Source organism: Pelmatolapia mariae, linkage group LG20 (genome assembly GCF_036321145.2).
Source record: "Pelmatolapia mariae isolate MD_Pm_ZW linkage group LG20, Pm_UMD_F_2, whole genome shotgun sequence".
Taxonomy (NCBI): Eukaryota; Metazoa; Chordata; class Actinopteri; order Cichliformes; family Cichlidae; genus Pelmatolapia; species Pelmatolapia mariae.
In genome coordinates, this window is record NC_086244.1 from 40,130,742 (window position 1) to 40,157,434 (window position 26,693).

Here is a 26,693-nt window from a genome sequence, read left to right on the forward strand (position 1 = left end):
TCTTGCAGGTCCCTGGTAGGAACTGGACAATCTTTCCTTCTATCAGCAGCCGGCCCGTCTTCTCTTTCTTTTTGGGATATCTTCTGATGTATTACTTTAGGTAAACAAAACCTTATATTTACTCTATCATTCAAACACCTATCTGACTGCTGATAGCACACAAACCAAGGTTAGGTAAAGTATAATGTTAAGGTTCTTTTTGTAGGCAGGTGGATATTGGTTAGGCTTAGGCACCAAAGTTACTTTGACTAGTTTAGAGAAAGATTGTGGTTTGAGTAAAAATATAACAAGTTGGAACCCTTTTAACTGCTGCATCACAGGAACACTAAAGAGCATCTTGTGCACATCTCTGGGACACCAGCGGATTTGACTAGACAGCAGAGAATTTTTATCATAAAAATCAGAATAATCATTTATAAATATATTATGAAGTATATAAAATCTTGTATCTACCCATGTAATCAGTTTGCAGTTATTCTCTTTTAAGTCTCGTCTAAGATATGATATAATCCCAAACATTGTACATAATTTCATATTTGCAATATTTTTTTTTTGCATCTCTGTCAATAAAATGCACTTTTTGCACTGCAGTAAGTGGCTCTGCTGCAAAATTCAGCTTTTATTCTAAAATGTATCAATGAAAGTGAGCCACAGAGGATTGTGCATTTTTCTGCTCCTGAGTTTGAAATAATTGTAAAATAACTCAGTAATTCAAAACAGTCAGATTGCATCATTTCTGCAAAAGAAAAGATTTTAGCTTATCAGACACATATGTGTATCACAAAGCCATCCCCTGTAAAGGCTCAGGCTTTCTGCTATTTCCCAATCTGTCTAAAAAATATGGTGTAATTTCCCCTGTGAGCAAAGTGTGAGCGATACCTGTTTGCCTGTTGAGAGTTGGGTGTGATTAATGGAGGTGCAGCCAGCATGGCAAGGGGAGTAATACATCACACCGTCTGCCCCACACACTGGGTTGTAGAGCTCTCTGACACAACTACAGCCTGCATTACAGCCCACATCTAAGCAAGAGCTGCAGTTAGGAGGGAGAGAAAGAAGGACAGAAATGAGAGGAAACAAATGAGGGGAGAGCGGGATAGAACTGATGAGGATACATCACTAGAGCTCAGTATTAGAATGAACCACTGATTACTGTTCCAGTGATTGATGCTCACAATAAACAAAGCAAGTTAAATTACAAAGTTTTTCCTTACACTGAGCCAAAAGAGCAAGTCACAAAGTCCAAACATTTTCTAAACTCTTTGTTTCAGATTGTTGTTCTACTTTTTGTTCTATGTAAGAGGATAAATGTCATATAAACAGCTCTGTCTGCAAGCACAGAAGACTTCCAATCTGCTGATCAAACATTCTGTCAAGGCCAGTGAGAAGAAAGCTCGCTTACAGGCAAAGAGCAATGTGCCCATTGATAAATAGGTGTGTGGAGATTAAGTAAAAAGAAACTGTTAACTACAACTAGTGTTTCTGCATGTACTGAAGCCGCACACATGCTCAGGGTACATTAGTCTTGGCCTTGTGTCCATCTGCAGAGTACAATACATCCTAAGTGGTAAAGCACAAATCCCCAATCTAATTAACCCTATGAGTTCAGAGTCATCATTGGAGTTAACCTACACCTAAGAACACTTTGCAATCAGAAAATGTAATTTTAGTTTTGATTGAACTGTTCTCCTAAGTCTTGGCAATCAAGGAACTAAGAAGATAATCATTCTAACGTATCTGCCTGACATCCCTCTCATTCAGATCAGTGATTATAATGGTTGGACTTGGATTTTTTTAAAGGCCTATCAGAATGTCTGTGGACAATATCCCAATGCTTTGCAAAGGTATCTTACTGTCCTGGAACTAAAGCAATACTCATATTCACTGGGTGAGTAGCAGCAAGTGCAAGAACATCTAAAATAATCTCTGATATGGCTGGATGGTATGGCACTGAGAAACATTGTGGTAAAAGATATCCAAATGCAATATGATTGGATTTATATTTAATTCAATTTCAATTCAATTTTATTTATATAGTTGCAAATCATAGCAACAGTTGCCTCAAGGAAGTTGAATCCCTGCAAAAAAAGAGAGGAAACCCCATCAGACGACGCCCTACGAGCAAGCACTCCATTAAGCAGGAAGGGAAAATCTCCCTTTTAACAGGAAGAAACCTCCAGCAGAAACAGGCTCAAGGAGGGGCAACCATCTGCCATGACTGGTTAGGGGTGGGAGGAGCAAGTTTTATCGATTTATCCTAACATTTAATATTATATTAAATGCTTTTGTTATTATTTAATAAGTTAATATTTAATAAAAGCAGTAATACTATATAACAGCCTTTTATTTTAAGGTAGCAATTTTTGTTTCCTTCTTAAATCTAAAGGGTAGCTGGCTTATTCCACTGCACTGCAGCTCAACACAAACAAAGTCCCTGTTTACATTTACACTGATATAAAACTTTTCTGCTCATTTGAAGCTATAACATGACAGTGAACACAATTTACCACAGTGCACCAATACTTCAAGTGTGACTTAAAGTCCAAAGTAATTTCTGGCCAAATATAATTAATTTTGTATGGGCTGGCTTGTGTTCACATGGCAGCAGTAAAGAGGAACCACGAGGGAGGAACTTCAGAGAAAACATTACCTAGCACAGAGACTGTGAGGTGAATGTAAAACTTACCTGGTCAGATCTGACAGACAGGTACATTAACCTCTTGTAGAATAAAACTAACAACAGTCAGAACCAATTTAACTTAAAGAAGTCATAACTAAAATAACAAGTTCTATACACAGCCTACCTGTTTCTGAGGTACAGTTTACTTGGGCTGTCATACACATTTTTGTACAGGTCCAGTTGCTGTTTAGTCTTCAGACCAGACTGGTAAGGCACTGTGACACCAGCCATGGGCACGTTGGGGCAGTGGATGACAAAGATGAAGATGGCGAGCAGACTGACCATAGCACACATCATGCAGAAGCGGATGATACCTCGACACCGCAGGTTCAACTTCTTTACAATGTAGCCACCCAAGAAGGTGCCCCCACCTCCTGCTGGTACCACCATATATCCTGAGAGAAAAAGAATAAAAGCATAACGGATCAATGTTGTTGATATATGAAAGATTCCCATCTGTCCAACAGAGGAGCAAGACCTCCAGACTTAAAGAGGCATAAAATGATCCCAAACCATGAACCATGTAATATTTGTGTCATCTGTAGTTTTTTGGGGGTATCAGGGAGAAATGTGATCATGTTGTGCTGCTCGTTGTGGAGGAAGACTGATTGATGATAAGCATTCACCGCCCGGGATTAGTAAAGAGGAAATGAGGGCAGCTATGAAGAGGATGAGGAGTGGAAAGGCAGTTTATACAGATGACATACCTGTGGAGGTATGCAGATATGAAGGAGAGAAAGCAGTGGACTTTTTAATTAGATTGTTTAACGCAATCCTGGAGAGTGACAGGATGCCAGAAAAGTGAAGAAGAAGTGTGCGAGTACCAGTTTTCAGGAACAATGTGCAGAGCAGGTGATGTGCAAAACTGTAGTAATGCTGATGATGATCAATGAATAGCAGTAAGCAGCAGTAAATAGATTAATTTAAATGTCTGGGGTCAACCAACCAAAGCAACGAGCAGTGGAAAAGAGAAGTGAAAAGGAAAGTGCAAGCAGCGTGGAGTAGGTGGAGATGAGTATCAGGGTGGATTTGTGACTGAAGGATAGCAGCAATAATGAAACGGTGGCACTGACAAAAGGGTGTGCAGACTGTGATCAGCTGACCTGTGCTGCAATTTCCATAGTCAGGGGTCTACGCGGATTTAGTCAACTGAATTCAACTAGATATAAAGAGATGTTTCACTAGCTTTGATATTACAAAAAGGGAGAAATGGTAAGTGAATCAAATCAGCATCATCACCTTAAACAGAAATTGATGTCTTCTAACCTTGATGTCAGCCAGCGACAACACCCTAGATCAGGGGTGTCGAACTCCAGGCCTCGAGGGCCGGTGTCCTGCAGGTTTTAGATCTCACCCTGGGTCAACACACCTGAATCACATGATTAGTTCATTACCAGGCTTCTGGAGAACTTCAAGACATGTTGAGGAAGTAATTTAGCCATTTAAATCAGCTGTGTTGGGTCAAGGACACATCTAAAACCTGCAGGACACCGGCCTTCGAGGCCTGGAGTTCGACACCTGTGCCCTAGATGCAACCAGTCCACCACAGTGCATCACTGTAAACTTTGGCAGTAATCAGTCTAGCCTCATTAGGTTGTCTGGTATTTTCATGCACCTTTGAATAATAATAATAATCATATACATCAATTTGGTTTGTAAGACCTTTCAGAATTGTTTTTTTTCTACCTGGGAGATACAACAACTATACAGTTAGCTCCAAGACACATTATGTGACAAACTACACAAAAACTATTGATGTGTTTGGTGACATTTGTTAGGCTGTTTGGATGCTGGAACGCCCTTCTGGATCATTCTGACCTACTTTAAACCCTGACAATACAGTTGACTTGAATGTTGGAAAGCTACCAATGCTGACACAGGTTTACTAGGTAATTAATAACTAGTTGGCTAACTGCCCTGTACTATAGACAGTAAGTGTTCTACATTTTGACCTGTGAATCATACACTGTGAGTATCATACCATTTTATATTATATGATTAATATTCTGAATCACATAGTGCAGTAATTTAAAAGTAGACTGAAAAATATGCAGCTTTTATATTCAGATATGAGTTTGCTAAGAAAGATACTCAAAGTAATTACAAATGGCTTATTAAATTATGAGATTAACTCTAGAATTAATAGCTGGACTTGGATACTAAATTCAGTATTTTACTTTGTGAGAAACTTGCAGTTATAGTTTCAGCAGAAGTGCTAATGTTAGCTAACATTTCCCAGAGGTAAGATTGGATTTGATCGCCAAAACCAAACGATCCCTCCATGATTTACATATTCTACAGCAGGTGACAGTAGTTTTCCCTTTATAGTCAAATTGCTCTTTAGCCTAGCATATTACATTCAGTAAAACAGTATTGTTCCTTGTTTCTCTTTAACATTGTTACTAGCAAAAACTACTATCTGACCTATATAATATTTTGGATTTTTTTGTATTCATTTTGTATTCATGTAGAGGTTGTGCTGCATTTGTTGACCTTCTAGACTATGATTATCTAGTATCTTCTCTTACTAGCTGTTTATGTATGGCACTGACAAAAGGGTCAGTGCCACCAGCATAAGAGGCACTAAGGAAAGGGTCTATGATTGAACAAAAGCACTTAAACCTTCAAATTTTCACAAAAAATAGATCCTCTCTCTTAGATCAGTGTTATTTCACAAGCTGTTGTGAAGATCTCATTTTCTAAGGTAAATTAATAAAGTAAAGTAATAAAATGAGTTAAATGCATAGTGAAAGTTGCCCATGTGATGGGCCTCTTTACTTTTCACTCACCAAACCATGTGGCAGCCTCTGATGCACTGAGACTGAACTGTGATTCCAAGAACTTTGGACCAAAAGTGGACATGCCAGCAATGAGGGTGGCCTCAGTAGCCCCAGCCAAACACAGGAACAGGAAGGTGGGGTTTTTTAGGAGAAGCAGCACAGATCTGGAAATACACAGTAAGAGAGAGAGGGTGAGAGTCAGGGGGCATCGATGTGTGCAGCCACTGTGACTGAATAAACCCGAGCTTCCTTTTTCATTAATGCACCCTGCTCTAATCTCAAGATGTTCTTAATATAGAGCAGATACACACTGCTGTAAATCCAAAGACATATAATCATGTTACATAACGTGATCATGTAACTCTCTGTAATCTCCACAGAGACAGAGTAATAGATGAGATCACAGTAAGCTCATAGTAAATATGGTTGTGAACTGGAAAGGAGCAAGACTGTCACTCATTTGTGCTGTTCTGCATTCATAGCTGCCTGTCGTTGCTTTAGGATGACAGTAAACTTATTAACATTAAGGTTTTCTGTGACATTTTAGAGGTGAATTTGCATGGTGAACTAATCCTTGCATAAGCCACACTGATAAACCTGAGCTACATAATGCCAATGAGAAACAGCAGTAAAACCAGTACTAATGGTAAGAGAGCCCACATGTGGTTCGAGATGGCTGTCTCCCAGAACAGCAACATGGGGCTTAGGTTGAAACCACTGCAGGCTTCATTAAAAGTAATAATTGCTACATGTAACGAACTAAAAATTAAACCAATTAATCTGTATTCTCTAAAGAAAATAATGTGTTTCTGATTTATCTAATGCATGGTTCTTTTGTTAAGCCAACTAGCCACTTTTCATGTAAAGAAACAAGGAGATGCAAACAATAGTTTGCATCGGACAAAAGTGGAGGCTCTTTGCAGCAACAAAACAGATTTTACATTAATCCTCTTAACAGTCTAGTTATTAGTTATTAGCCATTTAGAACCACCATTCCCAAATGGGATTTGTTTGTTTATCAGGAAGATTAAGCTAGAGGTTATGGATGCATTTGCAATATTCTTTTTTCTGTACCAGAGGTCGCTTAGAAATTATTAATCTTAGTGCTGATCAGTACATTCCTAAGTGAAAGTATTCCTAAGTGTTTTGAAAAATTAGACGCTGTCACAAACTAATCAAGATACAGATATCCTTCGGGATCCTGCTGCTTAATCACAGCACTGTGAGGACAGAGGTTTTAGCCTTGGTAGAGGTTTGTAATCGTGAACAGTTATTTATTTAAGTGGTTAGTATATTTGGGCATCATCAGTGTAAAAGTGGGAAGCCGTAATACAGAAGTGGACCCAGAGGTAAAGCATGTCACAGGTCAGTGACGCAGTGTTGGAAGAATAGTTACCAATGGTGATGGAAACGTACCAGCCCAGGGTAGTACTAAAAATACCAATACATTACTCCAGATGATGAGGCAAGTGAGATCTTGTGGTTAAATGCATCAAATGCAGCAGTGAGATCCAGTAATATGCATACAGCAGATTCACCAGCATGAAAAATGGCAATGGCAATTATTCATACAGCATATTTCATTACACATAAACTCAATGTGCTCAACATAAAAGATAAAAAACACAAAACAATGAAGCAAACTGTACAAAGTAATAAAATGCAATTTAAAATAGAAACTAGACGAGGTCGTGAAAGCATTTATTTCTTGAAGCTCTCTACCTTGGCATGTCTTTAACTGATTTACCAAACTGAGGGTCTGAGGCAGTGGTGTGGCTTCCATCCTTAAGCTGGTGGGCCTCAGACACACGCATGGCCACATACTCCTGAGAGCCTGCAGGAAGACACAGAAAAGTAAGAGTGAGGATGTTTCGAAAATATATGGTATTTTACATACCAGAGTACCACCTAATGTGTTAGTCAGTGTTATTAATTTTTTTAATGCCCTCTCTGTTATAAAGAAGACTGGCCATGGCCTTTGTTGGCACCTGGTAGTTGCCGTGGGTAGCCCAGGATGGGAAATGCCACCAGCAGAGCGGCTGCTCCTCCTGCTAAAAAGCCAATCCACCAAGCCCCGACCCAGTGAGGGTTCTCTGGCGTCATCTCAGGCCTGGAACATCACGCACATATGATTAAACACATTTTTAGAATCAGAATCAGAATATTGTATTGATCCCTGATAAATTATGTGCTCACAGTTGCTCCAAGACAGTAAGAATAGTACCTGACTAAACTAAATTAAATAATACAATATATTACAAAGTTACAAAATATAACAAAATAGCTCTAATATATACAAACAGCTAAAATATAAATTTCCCAGTATATAACACTAATTAAATATATATGGTTGAAACTGAGGTGCCTCTCTTATCAAACTGTAAAACTTTTCTTATTTTCTCTGTAGAGGATCTGCAATAAAGGTGTGCAACTGCTGCAGTGCGCACTTGTGCATTAGTTGGAGGAGTTGTACGAGAGATAGGCACAGGCAGGAATGAACCACTTGACCTTTAAAGAGGCAGATCTCTAAAGCATCTTGTAATGAGACAGTTTTGTTCTATTGTGTATATTTTTATTCTACATTCTCCCATTGTCTATTTCATATCACAATATTTGACTCTATTCCACATTCTGCATGTCAGTTTTTGTTATTTCCCAGTTTAGTAATCTCTAATTGGTTTTAGTACATTGATTCTAGTCAGTGGTTTTGTAAATCATTTTTTTGGCCATTTTAGCCTTTATTTATGTATTGGAAATGACAGTAAGGTAACTAGGTGAGAGGATAAGGGACACTCTCCCTAGTCTTGCCCTGCAGACTAGAACCCAGGCCCTTGCAGGCCTTACCTATGTGAGGTAAGCCATAGCAGTGCCCCGACTCAGTTCTATTCTATTATACTGATCTCATTTCTTTTTGAGTCAGTTATCCTTGTCCATGGTACCAACCAAAGCAGACTCACGTTAGATGGATCTCAGTGTACATGTTGAGGAAGTAACCTCCCAGCAGGTAACCGGCTGCTGGACCCACAATGGCTGCTGTGTAGAAGATCCCTAAGGGGAGGGGGGGAAGACCATAGACATAGAGCAAGGGTGTGTCAGTACAATGACTCCAGCGTCTACCTCCTGTTTCCTACTTACCTCTTCCTGTCCTACAGGTTAAAAGGGCCATTGTTCTTTATATGGGCTCTGCATCTAGAAAGTTTCCTGTTGTGTTTGTGTGTTTTCATAAAAGCAATGTGCTCTGCTGTTATTTGAAATAGAATGATAGCTAAATGCTGAAAAGGGGTCATGACAGGAGCCTAGAGGGTCAAATTTACAAGACTGGCAGCAGATGGCATCAGACAATGACAGTGCTCAATATGTACATTTGAGGCACATTAGCTGCTTTTACCAAACAAGCCCTTTTATTTATATCCAGTTCCTTCTTAATAGAGATTATACTGGATGGCTGCTGGTAATAAAATTATTCTGTGGAAGAGGGACAGAGAGTGATAAAAGAAGGTAGACAGCTGGTGAAAGAAGTCGTGCTGTAACAGTCAGAGTATATGTCTGCTCATGCACCTGCATTAGCATGTGATGCTCAAACAAAAGTCTACATTTACATTGAGCTAAACAACAGATATATTTGAGCCTGCACCTGCAAAAGAATTATTGCTAAAAGACACAGCTGGGATTGTGTTCAGTGCCTGCTGTTTGCATATGCATTCTCACTATTCTATGTAATCAAAGCTCTGCCAAAATAATTAATCTTCAAAGAGAGTTATCACTGTCCAGCTGACAAAATGAGCTGAGCAGCACATGAATCAGCACAACTATGGCCTTAAACCTTGTATCATTTAAAAAATGTGAGAATTTAACAAAGATTCATCAGTTTAACAAAGAGCACCTGTCTAAATGAATAAGCTGGCCACTGAAATATAAAATGTAGGTATGGTACATTTTACCATACGACTACTGCTACTACTACTTTACTATTGTAATGAATAGTTATCCCCACTACCTAACAGTTGAAGCTATTATTTAACTGATGACTGACTTTCTGGGGTAATCCCAGGAATGCTGCATCTTTACTGGTTTTTAATGCCAAATGTTTGGCATGAGATGAGAGAGATGACAACAGTATGTTTTTTACATTTTTTGGCATAAATTATCATCAATCATAAATAAATGAACAGGGTTATAGTAAATAATCAACTGCAAACAAAACAGATAAAGAAGAAGAACAGTCTGCTTGCTGCCATTTCTGGTTACTAGTAGGACTCACCTATATAAACTGGTGCATAGTTGGAGTTGACATTCTCATCCAGGTATGTGACCCCTAATGTGTAGAGAGGCGTAGCGCCCATACCATGCAGAAACTGGCCAAGCATGAACACAAAGCGATAGCTGGACAGTCCTCCTGCCTCTTTGTTGTGGCACGGGCTGGTACGGTTAGCAGAGCACATTCCTGTTTGCTCGGGTAAACTGACCTGGTAGGGAGGTGTTGTAAAGTGAGGCAAGGCAAACATCAAAGAACCCAGTGCCATGATAAGTACTCCCCATCCCAGCCAACGGGGCTTGTGACCTGTACCGCCGAAGTAACTGACAAAGGCCAGGCAGACACATGCAGCAATGTCATAGGAACTGGCGATGAGGCCAGCTTGGTAGCTGCGCAGATCAAAGCGTCGCTCGATTGAGGTGATCACTGTGTTAATGAAGCCATTGATTATCATCCCCTGGAGGAAAGAGGCCACACAAAGGAAGAACAATACCCACCGAGGAGTGTTGAAAACTTGGATGCTTTTGGGGGTCAGAGCTCCCCAGCCACACAGCTGTTCTGTGTTAGTAGAGATTAACTTTAGCCCAATCTCTGCATTAGGTCTTGTTTCCCCCCCATATATTGGCCCAGGGAGTGTCGACGCCCTGGTGAAAATCAGTGGCTCATTAGTAATGGGACTGTCAGGGTTTCTGAGACCAGAGCCTATGGGGCTGCCTGTCTGGGAATCCACAGGACTAGGGGTGTCCAAAGAGGGGCCCCTGCTGAGAGGACAATCCTGCAGGTCCAGGAGCTCCTGTTTGGAGCTAAAAGAGGCGTCGGCATTTAGCAAGACGGGCATCGCCCCTCTGAGGGGCACTGTGAGGATCCTGTGAAGTGGATTCTATGAACTGAGGCAATAAATCAATTACCTCAACAAAAAAAAGGAAATTTGAAGTAATAAAGGGTCAAGAAAATATTGTGCTAAGGACTCTGCCAGGTTGTTCTTGGAAATTATCTATTCTTGCTTTGTAGTTTGCACCTCATGTGTCCACGGCTCTTCGTGTGCTCCTTTTTATTTGCACAAGGTTGCATATGGTGTAAAGATGGCTTTGTTACTGTGATGAGTAATAGCATCCTGAGGAGAGAAAAGAAAAATTAGATAGATTAAATAAAGAAACAACCACTTTTGTAAAGATTTAATGTATAAAGAAGTCATCATTAGAATTTTATGTACAGGCCACAGATACTGTGACCTTGACTGATGCTTCATATTTTACCAAATGTATAAAAACACATACATACATATCTCTACATGGGCATTAAATGATTAAATCCTGGCATTACCACCGCGTTGTTTAAAGAACAGTTTTGCCTTTTAACATCATGCTGGTACAAAAACTGCTCTAACTGTGAGTCGATTGAAGCATTATTATCAAACATTGCACCCAATCTCAGAGTCTTACACATACAGGGAACTCATAAAACCTCAAAGTGCACACTGCTAATGAACCATAAGCATTGTTACTTTGCTCTAGTAATCACAAATAGAGCTTTCATAATCACCATCATGAAAATACTGTGCAGGTCTATTTGTTGCATAACAACAACACAACAACACAAGTGTGTATTTGATCCATTATTGCAATCTGAAAGCTCATTTTAACTGATGTAATGTATTTATTTATATTAATTTCTTTCATTGTGAAGTACAATGTGGAACACTAGAAACTCAATGTCCACTTCTCACAACACAAAACAAGCAGCCTTACTGACCTTCAGGGGGTCATATTTGACAGTGACAGTGATAGAGCTTAATTGGATGCATTAACAAAACAGAGGAGATTTACTGAGAAATAAAAAAAGGCGCAGCACAATAAAACAGTTTGGTCGACATATTAAATACATGCAGTACAAGCAAAGTTCTTGTTAGTTTTCCCACTCAAAGCTTGGACTCCAAGATTTCCCATCATACGTTTTGGAGTGGCAGCTTAGAAACATCTGAACACTGAGTTTAACTGAATGCAGGAATAGCTTCTGAGCATGATCCGATGATGCTAACCTCTGAATGTTGGTTTATTAGCACATCAACAAGTTTACTCCACCTTTCTGAGTTGTCATTATTGTGTCACTTTTATGTATCGTCAGACTTAACAACAAGTGAAACAAGTGAAAGATGAAAAGCCATTTTGTTCAAGTTGTGAAAAGATTTATAGAAAGAGAACTCTTTAAATCTAAACTTGATTGAACAATAAAAGCACACTCAATATCCTTGCCAACTCCTCAGATGATGACTGGTAAAACCAAAAGCCTCCTCGTTATGTAGTGACTGTACTTACCACTGTACCAGCGCTATGGAAAAGGAAAACGTGTGTTTCCCTGATCTCAACCAAGAATGAAGAATTGTGTTGCAATGTTCAAAAACACCTTGTTCATAAACTTCCACATACAGTTATGTAACTGTGCTTAAAATGTAAAAGAGAGCACTTCCCTCTATGCCAATACTGTAAAAATCTCTAAAATACTTCCTAAAAATCTTTTAAAAAACCCCAAACATTTCTATTGCCAACACCTTTTAATCACCTTTTAATCTTTATAACATTTACAGCGTATCACACACAAAGCAGTTAAAATATAAAATAAATTAAATTATAAATAGAATCAGTTTACCCTCCTACCTCTATCCCTTCATATAACAGCCAACAGGTCTGCTAACAGTTGTTAATCTGGGAAAATGAAAACATTTGACAGAGATGGAATAAGAGCGACAAATAAAGATGAACAGTTACAGAGAGGTATATCCATGCTAGGTCCTAAGCCCATTTCTCAAAGCCTCTTATAACTGAAGGACTACATCAGCAAATTCCCACACAACAACCCCCCGCCCCAAATGATTGGAGTCCTGCAGGCAGCCTGCAGGGAGGAAAGGAGGGAAGTGTCACCAGACACTGGGCTAAAATGACCGGAGCTAAAAATTAACCACATTGTTGATGTTGTAAATAAAATAGTTGACTTAAGTAGGGCAAAAGCACTGAATAACGAACGGTTTGGTGCACATGGAGGATTATGAGACTGAACATACCTTTGGTAAAATGGTAAATGGACTGATTCTTATATAGCACTTTTCTACTCTCCCGGAACATTCAAAGTACTTTATACAAAAAAAGCGCACACAAGCATTTTCTTCTATGCTTTTCAGTGCTTCCTAGCTAACATTCACACACATTCATTCTCTGATGGATGGATCAGAGAGCAACTTGGGCTTAGTATCTTGCCCAAGGATACTTGGCATGCAGACTGGGGGAGCCAGGGATTAAACCTTCCGATCAGTAGATGACCTGCTCTACCTCCTGAGCTACAGCCAATATCTTTGAGATCTGGTATTTTCATTTCTGATGCCACAGGTGGTTACAGTAGCCTGCTCAAATTCAGTGAGCCTTTTAAAATGTCCCTTCTCTAACAAATGTTTGTAAAGGCAGACATTGTTGATTTATTTTTTATTACACGTGTGGTAACTGGACTGAAAATACCTGAATTCAAAAACTGAGATCTGTTGTCTGATATTGTTTATAAAAGACAGAAAATAAGAAAAATGTATCCTCTTTAGGAGAGCACTGTCGAATTTCAGACAAAAACAAGTATACATGCACCAAGGCATATATAGGCAGCACTATGGTTTAGAACATGTACATAAAATCCATAAATACTGTATAAATACTGTACTTATGTGTAGAAAGTAAAATACTGTTTCATTTTTGATTTAACAAATGACCATAACTTTTTTTATCACTAAAACTCAAATGCCTAAAACCTGTCCACTGCAGCTCATTACTCTGCATTAACATGCCTTAATGCAGAACATGAAAGGGTCCTGGCAAGCAAATCTGTTTGCTCAACAACACAAAATGAATGGGACCAACCACACTGCTGCGAGCTGTTGCCTGTTCAGCTGATCGCCCATGAAAAGAACAAGTAATAAGGTTTTGGAGGGAAGCCAGAGCGTAAAACCTTATTATGCCCAAATGAAACTCGGGCTTATTTCCCCATTGAAGTGGGACTGAATTCCTCATAAGCAGAAGAATTAGAGTTTTCAGACTGTTTTAACTTTGATGTCTAAATTATAATCAGTGTTGAACTGTGCTATCAGAATGCTGTGTTTTTTGTTACTAATTGTGTGGTTTTTTTTTTAATTTTTATTATTCCTGTTTAGGCTTAGGGTTTAGATTGGGGATGTCACCAATTATGATTTAATTCCTCAGGATCAATATGCACCAGATTGCCAATACCTCTGTAAGACAGGGGTATGAACATGCATGTGTTTATTTAGACTGCACATTTTTTTCCATTTATTTATTTATTTAAATTTGTTTTTTTCCAGATTTTGAAAACGCTATAAAAAATGGTGGCCATGCATTAATCTAACTTGGGGAGGGCAATTCATTTTCCCAAAGGGGCCACATGAGAAACTAGGACTATTGAGGAGGGCTGCACCAATAAGCGTATAAACAGATAAAATTAATATTGAGCAAAACTGAGTTCAGCTTGTGGCCACTTAGGAAAATTAATTGTCCAGCCCTGGTCTAATTCAAACCTTACACCTAACCCAACGCGTTATTCCCACGATCCAATGGTTGTTAAGAGGTTAAAAGCTATCAGGAGAGGCAAGGAGGTGGGCCACTATCAGGTGATGATGAGACGACCAGAGGTGGGAGTGTTTTGAAAGTTGAACCAGGCCACGCTGTTAACAATGCACTTACAGTGAGGTAACACTTTCCTGTCTCACTGTTTGTTTGTCTGAAGCCAGAAATGGAATAGTTCTCAATGGATAATTTTTTTTCTCATGTAATTTTGATCCAATTCTCCATCACGCCTTTTCATTTCTGTTTTCAAAGCAAGATCAGAGTGGGGAGCTGCAATATTAATAACCAACAAGCTCTGCCTTACCTAATGGGTCCTTTATCTTCACAGTAGAAACTTATTTATTTTGGAATGGGAAGACTTTCCTCCTCTGTGATACACAAAGGCTTTTGAAGTATCAAGAGGAAGTCTCTCATGTGGTTATTATAACAGACTTAGATGAAGCCTAAACTGTCAATCTCACACGGAAACACCACCGGTGTTTGTATGCACTCTTGTAATATCTCACTACAAAAGAAACAATAGAAACTTTAGCAGGTCGTTGGTCTGGTAAAACTGGAAGCAGAGAACAAACTGTGAGACTCACTGTGTCAGCTTTGAGAATAAGTAACCCTGTTTGAACCCACTGACGATGTAATTCCAGGAACTGCTCTTTGAATCTTAAAGTGGAAAAGCATTGAGTTACAGCAAATTGAGCTACAGCAGCATTGTGCGTTTGGCCTTGTTGAACTTTTGCATGTCAGGCTAATGTTACATACATCTTTTGTGGGCGATAACAACCCAAGAATTCTTGGTTTTGTTCTTCTATACATAGCAGAGACAAATAGTCAGCTTGAAATTCAATCAAGTCTGAACTTTAAACTTGAAATTGTGAGTCCTTTTGCAATTTTTCAGTTTTTTGGTTGTTGTTGTTGTTGTTGTTTTGTTTTTTGTTTTTTTAGAAAAACAGAGGTATTGGAAGCTCTTGTTTATTGCTTATTGCTTCTTTGACGTGAACAAGACATAAAGTGATACAACCATCAATGGCAACTTCAAGGTTTGAAAACATGAGGTAAAATTTTAAAAATAATTTTTAAGCCTTTTCCAGCTTAGCCAATATATCTGTTGTACCTCATGTACTACTGACAGATAGAAGTGACTGACATTGAGAAATCCTACCAATGGCTGGACAAAGTTACAGAGGTACTGATCATGGCAGCACAGGAACAAGCTCTAAGCACAAGATCAGTAGAGGCTGGGGTCTATCACACCAGGCAAGACCCCAGGTGTAGGCTGTGCAAAGAAGCTCCTGAGACAATCCAGCACATAACAGCAGGCCAGGGCATACATGGAACACCATAACCAACTGGCTGTCAAAATAAACAGGAACATCTGTGCTGGGTATAACCTGGAAAGCTGAGGTCAAAATCGGATACACCCCCTAGGGTGGTGGAGCTAACAAAGCTAAGATCACATGGACTTCCAGATACAGATAACTAACTAACTGGTGATAGTAGTGGTGGACAAGCAAAGGTGATAGCAACATAAAGAAGAAGGAACACGAGAAGCTGGACAATTATTAAGGGCTGAGAGAGGAACTCAAGGCAGGACCTTATCTATTGCTGCTCCTAATCTCTGGAACAATCTGCCCCTTCACATTAGAGAGGTCCCTTCAGTGTCCACTTTTAAAACGCGTCTTAAAACCCATTTTTACTCCTTGGCACATGACACAGTATGACCCTGATTTTATTGTTCAGATCTGATTTTAGCGTATTAACATGCTGATGGCATTGTCCAGCCATCAGCACATCAGCATCTAATGTGCTGATTTTATTGTTTTAAATGTCATTTTAATCATATTTTTTATTTTTATTTTTATCTTTATTTTATTTATTTTTTTTTTATTGTTTTTTTTTTTTTAACTTATTCAATGTATCATTTCTGGCATGTAAAGTGTACAGCACTTTGTGTTGCTGGGAGTTGTTCTGAAAGTGATATATATAAATAAATTGCTTGCTTGCTATTAACGCAAAACATTTGCAGTGTGAAGTGACTGCATCTAAGTCACTGAAAATCATCTTACATTCACTAATTGAGACCAGGTCCTTTAACTTTAGTTGACTCTGCAGCTGATTTCGGGAGGAAGAAGCAAGTTTCTTATACTTATCTGACACGTGTAAGTCAGTAAGTAAGATGGACATAAACCAAGAATAGCCTTAAAAATGAGAATATAACAGTAGTTATGTCTCAAACGTAACAAAGCAGAATACCCAACCTGATCATACAATATACCGTAGTGAGTAAGAGCTTTAAAATTTGTAATAAATCTCAGTGCTTCATGATAGACAGAATCCAGCATACATGTGTAAGCATATTAATCACATCACCACAATTAAGCAAGTGGAAACAAAAACTCATTTTCTTTCTTCAAAGGTAAGACAGGACTTTATTCTAAAGTAAGCATCCAGTTTCAATTTCAAGTTTTTCACCAGTTGCTAAATGTGAGACATTAATTCTAATTTGTGAGTATGAGTTTTATCGTTGACTGTTCTACAAGGGCTTTGGCAATCAGGAAACAGAGAAAGTAGTCTTTGTAACTGAAAAGCATCAAAAGCTGTTTACAGGTCATGTATGTCTTTGCTTATTGTTGTATCTATTCTGTTGATATGTTAATCATTTCCTTGTACAATATTCAGTACTTACCAGCAAGGGATACCAACCTCTTCACGGCAGATATACTGGTTTGGTACAGGCAGAATAGTAGAGGTGCACAAGTGTAACTGAGAACAGCGAAACTTACTGCATGCCATTCATGTGATTTTGGGGCACTGCTATTGGACATGCTGGCTCATTGTCACTGCCACTCAGTTACATGAGTTACATGTTAACACTGTTAAAAGGCACACTCCACATATTTTTTTCTGCAAACATATATAAACTGAATGATTTGAAACTTGTATCATGAAAAGAGTAATTCTGATTACATTCAAACTGACATATTGAATATAGTGCTTTCCCCCATTCATGAGTTCTTATATTTTTGGGATATTTATCACACTAACATGTTTAAAATTGTCAAACTAATTTTGTTATTAGATAGATAATTATTTGTTTATTTAGTTAAAGTTAAAGTTTTGGTTAAAGTTTATTTATGTATTAGATAGATTAGATATTAGAAAGATAACATATAAAGTCTAGCATTTAAATGATGATTTCACTTATTAGGCAAAAAAAAAAAAATATCAGACCCTGCCTGGCCTTAGTCCAGCCTTGGTGGAAAATCCCATTTGCTCCAGATCTCTGACCTCAGGTAAATGCTATTGCTGTCACTTCTTGGTAAGGGAAGGTTTGTTATAAAACTTTGGGCTGAAAGTTTTTTGACCGCTGTGTGTTGGTGTTTTCAAAGCAGACACTACTACCAAAACTGAAGGTACTCATAAACGTATTCTAGACAATACTCCTTTTTGACTCTAATTGAAAAGATAAACTTCATGTTTTACTTAGTATGAGCATCTAAGACCTCATTGAGAGGTTACTGAGGCCGCAGAAAAAGGAAACCACGGTCCATTTTCTCATTTTCTATAACTGAAAATACAATTTTTGGTCTTAATATTTCCATTGAAAATGAAACAGACTGCAGAGTCTATCAATTTAACTGAGATGTCTGCAATGGATGCATGTAGAAATTAGTGCATATATTAATAGCCCAGCAAACTCCTTTCTTTTAGTCAGTAAGTGGTACAATAGTTGCTCATTTTACAGTAGGCAGGGTGATCTACCTCTGTGGAATCCCACTGTCACTGTGGGGAATTAATGCAATGGGACAGCACTGACCTGATAATGCCCTTCTGCTTGGCTGCAACTTCGAAAGCAAAAACACCAACAGTAGCATCATTACTGTCTGCTCTCCTGTTCGCCTCCTTCTCTTCCTCGCCTTTTTAACTCCATAGTCGTGACAATATGGGCTGATTACAAATATACGACTAGAAGTGCAGGTACACCAACTCCACCTCTACCTAAACTGAAGGTGGAAGAATATTTGCATGATATGCAAATTATCCTGTATTGATTTCCATCCATATACGCATGGTTTGAATAAACACATGCAAGGGGAAATTTAGAGGGAAGTAAGTCCACGCAGTACACCAGTACACAGTGTGCTGACGGTAACATTTCAGAGAAAATAGGAACCTGATGACATCCAGCAGAGCAGCAGTGGAGCCTTTTACTCCAAGTCACAGTTATCATAAAAGGACGATATGTATATTTATATACTACACAACCATTCTTAAACCTATAAATATCCATTTTGTCCAGATCTCCGTCTTAGTGTTGTGTGACAGTCACAGTTGTGAATAAAGCAGTTTGTGTTTTCATTGATTCTGATTGGTTCTCTGACAACTGACTTGTTGAAATGCATTCTCCTTTAACAGCTTCACTTCCCCTACCTGATAAAATCACCTCTATTTCAGTTCAGCTATTTAATTATTGTAAGGGGAATACAATAAGCAACATATTTACATTAATTGTAACCTAAATTTGATCCATTCAGTAATGCCACTGTGGCATGCTTGTTTGATGCAAAAAGCATCCGCCTGCAGACATAGACACACACAGTCATCATGTATGTGTCAACCTCCTGCCCCAGATCTCACAGTCATACTAGCATACGTGACCTTGCTGCCTCCTGTTGGTAGTAAATCAACAGAAAGAAGTGACCTAGAGAGTAAGTCAATACTGGGTATAAAAGGCAACTAAGAAGATGCCACCAAATCTGTTTGACTGTCTGCACTGCTTTGAAGTTCAACTTTTGACCTTAGCTAAACCTTTCAAGAAATGGTGGAGGGTGCAGGAGGGAAAGTACCGCATTTGTACTGTGAACCACAAGAAAGGATGAACAGTGTCAGAAACAAACATGCCACACATAAACCTAATTACCAACTCTTAAGCCAGATAGAGAATAGAAATTAGAGAACTTCAATTATCCAAGCACTTGGCAATCATGGGACACAAGAACCCCCTTTTAAAAGAAAGACAGGCAGTCAACCACTAAAAATGACTTAGGGGGTTAAAGGAAAATATCATACAGAAATAGACAATCAAAAACTCTGAAATGGTTTACCTGAAGGCCACATTTGAAATATGTATTTGGGGAAAATATCAGTAAATCAGGCATTTTCCAGGAATTTCTCTCTCACGCCATTTCTCAGAACTAAACGACTGTTTACCACTGACTCATTATTTCCTGTTAAGAAATAATGTGGGTAACATTATGAAGTTGCCTGCTTCTCATTTCAAAGTTATATACTTTTTCATGGATTTTATTCTTTCTTTTCTTTTTTGTCTTTCTTACTTCTGCTTCGTGTGGATCCAGTAATGAACTACTAACTGGTACATGTGTTATATTCTGCATAGGCAGATGTGTACATGCTAGCCCCTATTAGGATGTATCAGTTGAAAACTTCACTTTTGTGATACAATTAATTAAATTTGTTGTATTGTTTTGGACAAATACATTCATATACTATGCTACTAATACTAATATCTATGTTATAATTAGTTTTTTCAAAGAAACTACAAAGCAATTATGGTGAAGGGGGTGTGATAAAAATAAGACTACTGAGAGGCAAGAAGAGCCAGAAATAGAGATGGTAATTAATCCTCTGAGGTCTAAACTGTCATCTGTGATGACCCCAACCCAAGCTCTGAACACTTGCTCTGTCAATATGTGTGGAAGACAAGCAAAAAGTGCTTAAATACATATGCAAAAAAATTTGTGTGTTAGTTACAATAATTACTTTTCTTGCCTCATAATAGCCAACACCTTGGAGAACAAAAATAACAAAAGTTTGATATTTTATCACGGGGTTAGGATTAAGGTCCTGATCTGGCCCCATCTGTTTCTGTGAACTGGGTCGGACAATCTTGTTAAATTAAGCTGCATTAGTTCTGCAACACGCTCATCAGCACAGAGGCTGAACTCCCTGTGAAACCACTGTGGTGTTATTAAGCAAAATGTCATGTTCCACATTTGGTACACTCTGTGACTTTACATTGTACATCATTCAAACTGCACTATAAAACAGCTGTTCTAACAGATTAAATAACTGACATGAAGCATCAGCAAACAGCTTGTTTCTGTTGTGCTAACGTGTAAGAAACACAGACGTGCAGAGAAGGTGCAAGCTTTGATGAGAAGTGCTTATAGGTCTGTTGTGGTTTGGCAGAAACTAAGTCAGCAGTCAAAGCCTAGACACACAGGAACATTATGACTTTACTTCTGATAAGCTCTGAACTAGAATGCAATGTTTTAAAATGTACAGAACAGTGTCCACATGAAAATAATGACTACTGTGATACAAATCTGATCGGCTATCAAAGTGAAACTGAAAGGAGGAACATCTTAAAGCATGTGCCAAGGAATATTAACTTGACAACAAGTGATCTAATACTGGAGCTGTGTATAAAATCACATTCATAATTTCCTACACACAGTGCCAGTGACTTCATAACACTCTTTCTGTCAGCTGGATCTTAACCAGGCAATATGCAGAACAGGGATTCCACATCAGAGCTATTCTGTCCTGTAATGAAGAGAAAAACCTTCATGTTGCAGAATTAAGATACTTAAGTAAAAGCCTTGATATTTTAGGGAATATGCTTTCCTAAATATCACTAAACATTATATTATGTGACCTAGTATGCTGATTTTCAGCTCCATGTTTTTATTCTAGGACTCTACTAGATACCCAGAAACACGTTATTTATAGTTCATTGTACTCCTTATTTATAGTATACTGGGCTAGTAATCAACCTTATCACTTCAGAAGTCTAAAAAAAGATTTGTGATGGAGGCTGCTAAATGGGAATTTACCCAAGAAATTGTCTACAAAACCTTTCCAAAATTTGGAAAGTTAGACATCTCTAACATATATCATTGGCTTTCTCAGTGGATGAACCTTTTGTCATCTGGATGACAAGCAGGCAGCACTTTAATTATCACAAAGTCAAGAGGGAATTTCTCACATTAAAACTTTGACAGTTCAACTAAGTTATTGCTTTTGGCTCTTATCTATCTGCTGATTCCTAGAATCACCACATTATCAAGTCAAAATTTAAAAAAAAATGACTATGGGGACTGTACTAGGAACATGACAGATAACGTGCTACACACTTCTTGAGAGTGTCAGTAACAGTCTATTGAGCAACCAGACTGACAGCTTCCAATAAGGTCTATGTGGTTAATTGTGGGGATCATTTAAAGGTCACAACCTATCTGAGTATCGCTGCTGATCATATCAATCCCTTCCTGGCCACAGTGGACTCAGCAACACTAACAGACGGATGGATAAATGGCTATAAATTAAATGAAAAGTGAGATGGTAACTGAAACTAATAGATATTCTAAGCTGTGATTGCCTGAGTTGCCTTTAATATATTCTGAATTGTGTCATGTTTCAGTCAGCGGTATTCTTCATGGCCATTGGTAGCTGCTTAAATCGCTTTCCTCAAATTAAAAAAAAAAAAAATTAACACAGGATCTGCCCACTTTGTATCGCCTGCTGTCACTTGAAGTCATTGAACGTGTCTGATCACAACATCAGTGCTTGCTGCTCCCTGTGTGGATACTACTTTGGAGCAACATAATCCACAAGCAACATGCATATGTGTCACAGTGAGAGCAGGCAAAGGACAAACACACTCTCACAGTCGAAACAAGACTTAAGCAGAGAAATTAGCTCACATTTTTAAATTTTTCATGTGATTTGTCTTCATTCTATGTCATTCATCATAAAAAAAGTTTCATTGTGCATTCCTTCATATTATTATTATTGTTATTATTATTCTTGTTGTTATTATTATTATTAAAAAGCTTCTTGGACTCAATAGGCAAAGTAAAACGTAACAGCGTTTTTGTAGATTTCCCTACACCTTAATAAAGATTGTATGCATTAAAACATGACCCAACACACCTACACCAATCTGTCTTTGATAAAATAATCGCATTGCCTCCCTACGGACTTCCCGTGTTGCATGTCTGCATCACACGAGCTCTTGAAACGCACTCTTTCCGCCTGTACCGCAGGTGTGTGTGTGTGTGTGTGTGTGTGTGTGTGTGTGTGTGTGTGTGTGTGTGTGTGTGTGTTTGGATGTCTGGCTAAAGCAGATCTTGTAGCCTCACAGGAAACAAAGCGTAGGCAAATACACTTAGGACTATAAATGGTGATTCACACTGTCTACACATGCTTCTAAGAAAGGCACTCAGGGCAAACAAACCCACCGGAAGATGCTTGTCTTGCAATAATCAGCCAAATCGGCGCATTTTTCATTAAATGAAAGACACGTGGGGCGACGTATATGTGAGGGGAATGATTTTTGATGTGTGACAATTCAAAAATGTATCCGCATTAATGAATTGCTGATTTCATTTGAATTATTGGCTCTGTGGACATTGAAAGCGCATCTATATATTACAGTAGGCTATTTGCTACAGTGCAGAATTCAGTGACAGAACATGTGAAGGATGAATGAGACCAAATGCGACTGATTAAAAAGCCATTTGTTCATTTTAGTCGATGGATTGCTCAAAAAACCCTAAAAAAAACAGACAATGTGTGAAATGTTCGGGTACTGCTATGTGAACATGTTGTAGATTGCAAACTAAATGCATTTCTTGCCATCATTTTAGCTTCGGACATGTGGATACAGGGATATCACTGCTGCTGATGCTGAGCGGCAGTCCCCGCCATAGAGTCGACACCGGTGTATGAAAATGAGCACGCTTACCTTGTAAAGCAGCGCTTATTAGTCCACTTCTTCCCATATAATCTTCTGTCTACAGTCTCGTGTGGAGAAAAACTAGCTGCAGATGTGGTGCACTGACTGCAATGCTGCTGCTTAGCACTCCTCTTTTATGGAGGCAGCGGGATTTAATCGCGGTGTGGCCACTTTTAGTATGGAGGATGATTGGTGCCGCCATAAGAAATACAATCAAATCAATTAATTAATAAATGAGCAAAAAAGAATATATTATGATTATGCATGCGTGTTTATTCATTTCTTGTCTTCTTCCTTTTAGTATTAAATTGTGTTAGTCTGAATAAAATATTCTACAGCTGTAAATGTGTCTGCCAATACCAGCTACTGTAAGTGGTGGAAGAAGCACACTTGGATTCAACAATGATCTTCTACTGGTTTTTATATTTACAGTGCTCATCAGAAAAACAAGGCAAATCATTAAAGTTTTGTGTGGGTGACAAAGCCATAATCGTTACAGTCTCACAGAAGTTTGTGTCTCGCTTGTTTCCATTTACACAAATTAATGTTATATGCGTTTAAAGGGAAACAAAGTCAACAATTCAGACAGCTAATGAGTTGTCTGTCATTTTACCAGTGACAGGAGAGCCCATTGTTAAAATCCCACACAGTGTAAAGAACAATTGAATCTTGTGTCAGAGTATCAGAGAAAAACATCCCCCTGCAGTATCAGAGGATGGTTGCCGAGTCATCTTTTTTTGTTGAAGTTTGCAGATTTATTTTTTTTTTTTGTCAGCTTAAATGAACACGTCGTATTGCAGTAACAAACAAATGTGTGCTCTTTTAACTTTTTGGATCTCTGAGTCTTGCTACATACTACGTGAAATATGAAACATATGTGCTGCATATATATGTAGTGCTTTAAAATGTTATACTGGGATAAAAAAAACTTCATCAAAGCAAGGAAAAGTAAACTTTTTTCCATACACATATGAAAGGAAATCACACTTTGATTTCTAAGAAAGTGCTTTGTTCTAAACGTGTAAAAGTGAAAGTAAAAGTGAATCAAAATCAAAGTTTAAAAGAGGAGTTGATTCACTGGTGTACTTTTGGGTTTCCTGGGATATCTGGGAATTCACCAACGCCCTGTCTCATCTTACTGCAGTCACTCTTTGTGTGTAATGACATTTTATTTTGTCATGGGTCTTGTTAAACCACTACAGTTCATCAACTGTTTGAAACACGCTCCCTTTAAGGCCCTTCATATGGAGTTAAATGTGTTACAAACGCGCACAGTACGATTCACAAGCGTAAACTAACATTTACATATGTGGAAAGTGATTTGTGTGTAATTTTTGAGGATTCACAAGTGCATGATTTCAAAGCAATACTGATAATTTACGCACAATTTATTACCTCAGGTTCACAGATTTGTTTCTTGATCGAAATAAACAGAACCTCTCATCACTCCTGTACTAATGACCATTTAATTTTTAGAAGAAGTGGTTAAATGTTAGCATTTTGATAGCATCTGTGACTAACCTGAGGTAATGCCAGATAGCTGTTGTAGCACTACTATCTGGCATTTTGTTTAACAAACATGCAGCAGATTAAAGGCTCAAAGTAGTTAAGGCAAGCTTGATTCCATGCTTTAAAATACAGGTCAGTGTGTTACTTGACTGTAAGTTTGTTAGCATACTGACATTAGCAATTAGGTCAAAAAATTTCAGACATACAAAAGTTGCACATGAAGTATTAAAATGAACATTTTACTTCTCTGCAAAGACTTCTGCTAATTTGTGGATTTAGATTCTACACACAAAAAATAGCTCAATAAATAAAAATAAATTTCATGGGCTCTTCTTCTTCTATATTTAATCTTCTATACACATCTCCCCCCAAAACTTTCTAGCCTACCCTTATTGAATTGTTAAAATGTGGTCTACCTTGGACCAACTTCAACAGCATTTATTTATTCGAGATGATACTTATGTCACATTTTAAAGTTTACATTGAAAACAGAATTCTTTACATTGAAAATAACAGCTTTACATTTTTCCTAGTGTTAGCAGTTTTTGAGTTTGGAGTTACAGTTGGTGGACAGTATATATTATGGAAATCCTTTTAATACATGTATACATACACAGATTTTTTGATTCAAATGATAGCTGATACTATTTCCAATATTTGCTTTTTCTTTCTGCTTGTGTTTGGCACTTATCACCTCCCATACATGAGATGTACTTTTTCTACAGAGAATTCTCTTGTCCAATGGTGTTCAAGGCTTGTGGTGCTATCAATTCTTGACCAATCTTGTGCTGAGTAGTCAGGCTGAACCAGCAGTCTTCAGACAAACTACCAAAACGACTGATGAATGGTCTGCGGGTTTACTATGACCTTAAAAAAGTTCATCATGTTTCAAATATGTGTTACAGAAAGTGTAACACATATTTGACTCAGCTGCAACTCAGTTGCCCTAAAGTGTAAGTGAAAATCTACTTCAATGCTTGAAATAGATTTTCCTGTGTGTAAGGGTTTCGGTTGTATACTTTACATCTCCATGCTGAGAAAAACTACTCAATAGGGTTCAAAAAGTATGGTGGAAGAAACACATTGATAAAATGTTGCTCATTGTGAAACCAATTGGATATTCTTGGACCATGGTGAAAGCTCACATTGTCCCAAATGATATGGGATGCTCTGCCTACTCGCGATCTCTCTACTCAGTCTCTCTCTTTTCATTTGGGCCAGTCAATCCATTGTTCTTTTTTAGTTAGTTTATAGTTTAATTTGTGTCAGAAATCAATTGCACAACACAAAAATCAGTATTTTATATTTGAAAAATGACTGGAACTGTCACGGTGGGGTACGCCGTTGAATTAGTGCGAGAGACCCAAAAGCAGAACACAGGAGCAGACTGAACTTTAAACTAAGGGTGAGCCTTTATTAGGGCTGAGAGCAAGAATGGAGAAATAAAGCAAGGTGAACATGAATGAGTAAACTAAAACTAAAACTTAGTCTGAAAAAACTAACTATGATAACTGCGACGACTCTGACTAACGTGACATGAACATAATCCTGACCAGGTACGTGCTCATGACCTGAGCAGAATCATGAAAATCCATAAACCTGACGTGACGTGGAGGGAATATACACAGACGACCAGACAACAACGGGATGAAAACAGACAGACTAAATACACACAGGAGGTGATCAGGGGAAGTGGAAACACATGAGGAAACAGCTGGCACAAATGATCATCATAACACACAGGGGAAGGAAAACACCAAAAGACACACGATGAACTCAAAATTCAGGGTCACAGACCGAGCCCCTGACAGGAACGGTGGAAACAATTCCAACTAGGTGTGACTGTAAAACTATTTAGACCATTTGGGGAACCATTGGGAACTGTAGCTGGTTAGTGTGAACTGTTGAAAAAGCAAAGTAAGCTCTAATAGTTTGGAGTCAAATGAGCATAAAAACAATAAATTAAAAAAGCATACTATTTAGGATGTCCCAGTTTTATTTTAACTAGAAAAAGGAAAAAGGAGAAAAAAGAGAGCAGCACTCCTGCAGCTCTCTAGTTATGGGCAATTACATAAATACTGACTCCTTTATGTTCATTTAA

The 26,693-nt window shown here is 38.3% G+C and overlaps 1 protein-coding gene across 3 annotated transcripts in view; it reads right to left on the reverse strand.

Moving 5' to 3' along the window:
• Positions 1–23,201, reverse strand: part of slco4a1 (solute carrier organic anion transporter family, member 4A1) — a 29,551-nt gene extending 6,350 nt beyond the window's left edge. Inside the window, exons 1-8 of one of the 3 annotated variants that reach the window (XM_063463351.1) lie at positions 23,093–23,201; positions 9,719–10,826; positions 8,415–8,505; positions 7,446–7,567; positions 7,180–7,291; positions 5,467–5,621; positions 2,802–3,072; positions 880–1,030 (exon numbers count right to left, since the gene is read on the reverse strand). In XM_063463351.1, coding sequence (XP_063319421.1) covers positions 880–1,030; positions 2,802–3,072; positions 5,467–5,621; positions 7,180–7,291; positions 7,446–7,567; positions 8,415–8,505; positions 9,719–10,550 — 1,734 coding nt within the window. In that variant the 5' untranslated portion in view covers positions 10,551–10,826; positions 23,093–23,201. Of the gene's footprint in view, positions 1–879; positions 1,031–2,801; positions 3,073–5,466; positions 5,622–7,179; positions 7,292–7,445; positions 7,568–8,414; positions 8,506–9,718; positions 10,827–12,027; positions 12,048–12,366; positions 12,497–23,092 lie in introns of those variants that run through there. The other 2 variants (XM_063463350.1, XM_063463352.1) reach the window with 2 other exon arrangements.
• Positions 23,202–26,693: the final 3,492 nt, after the last annotated feature.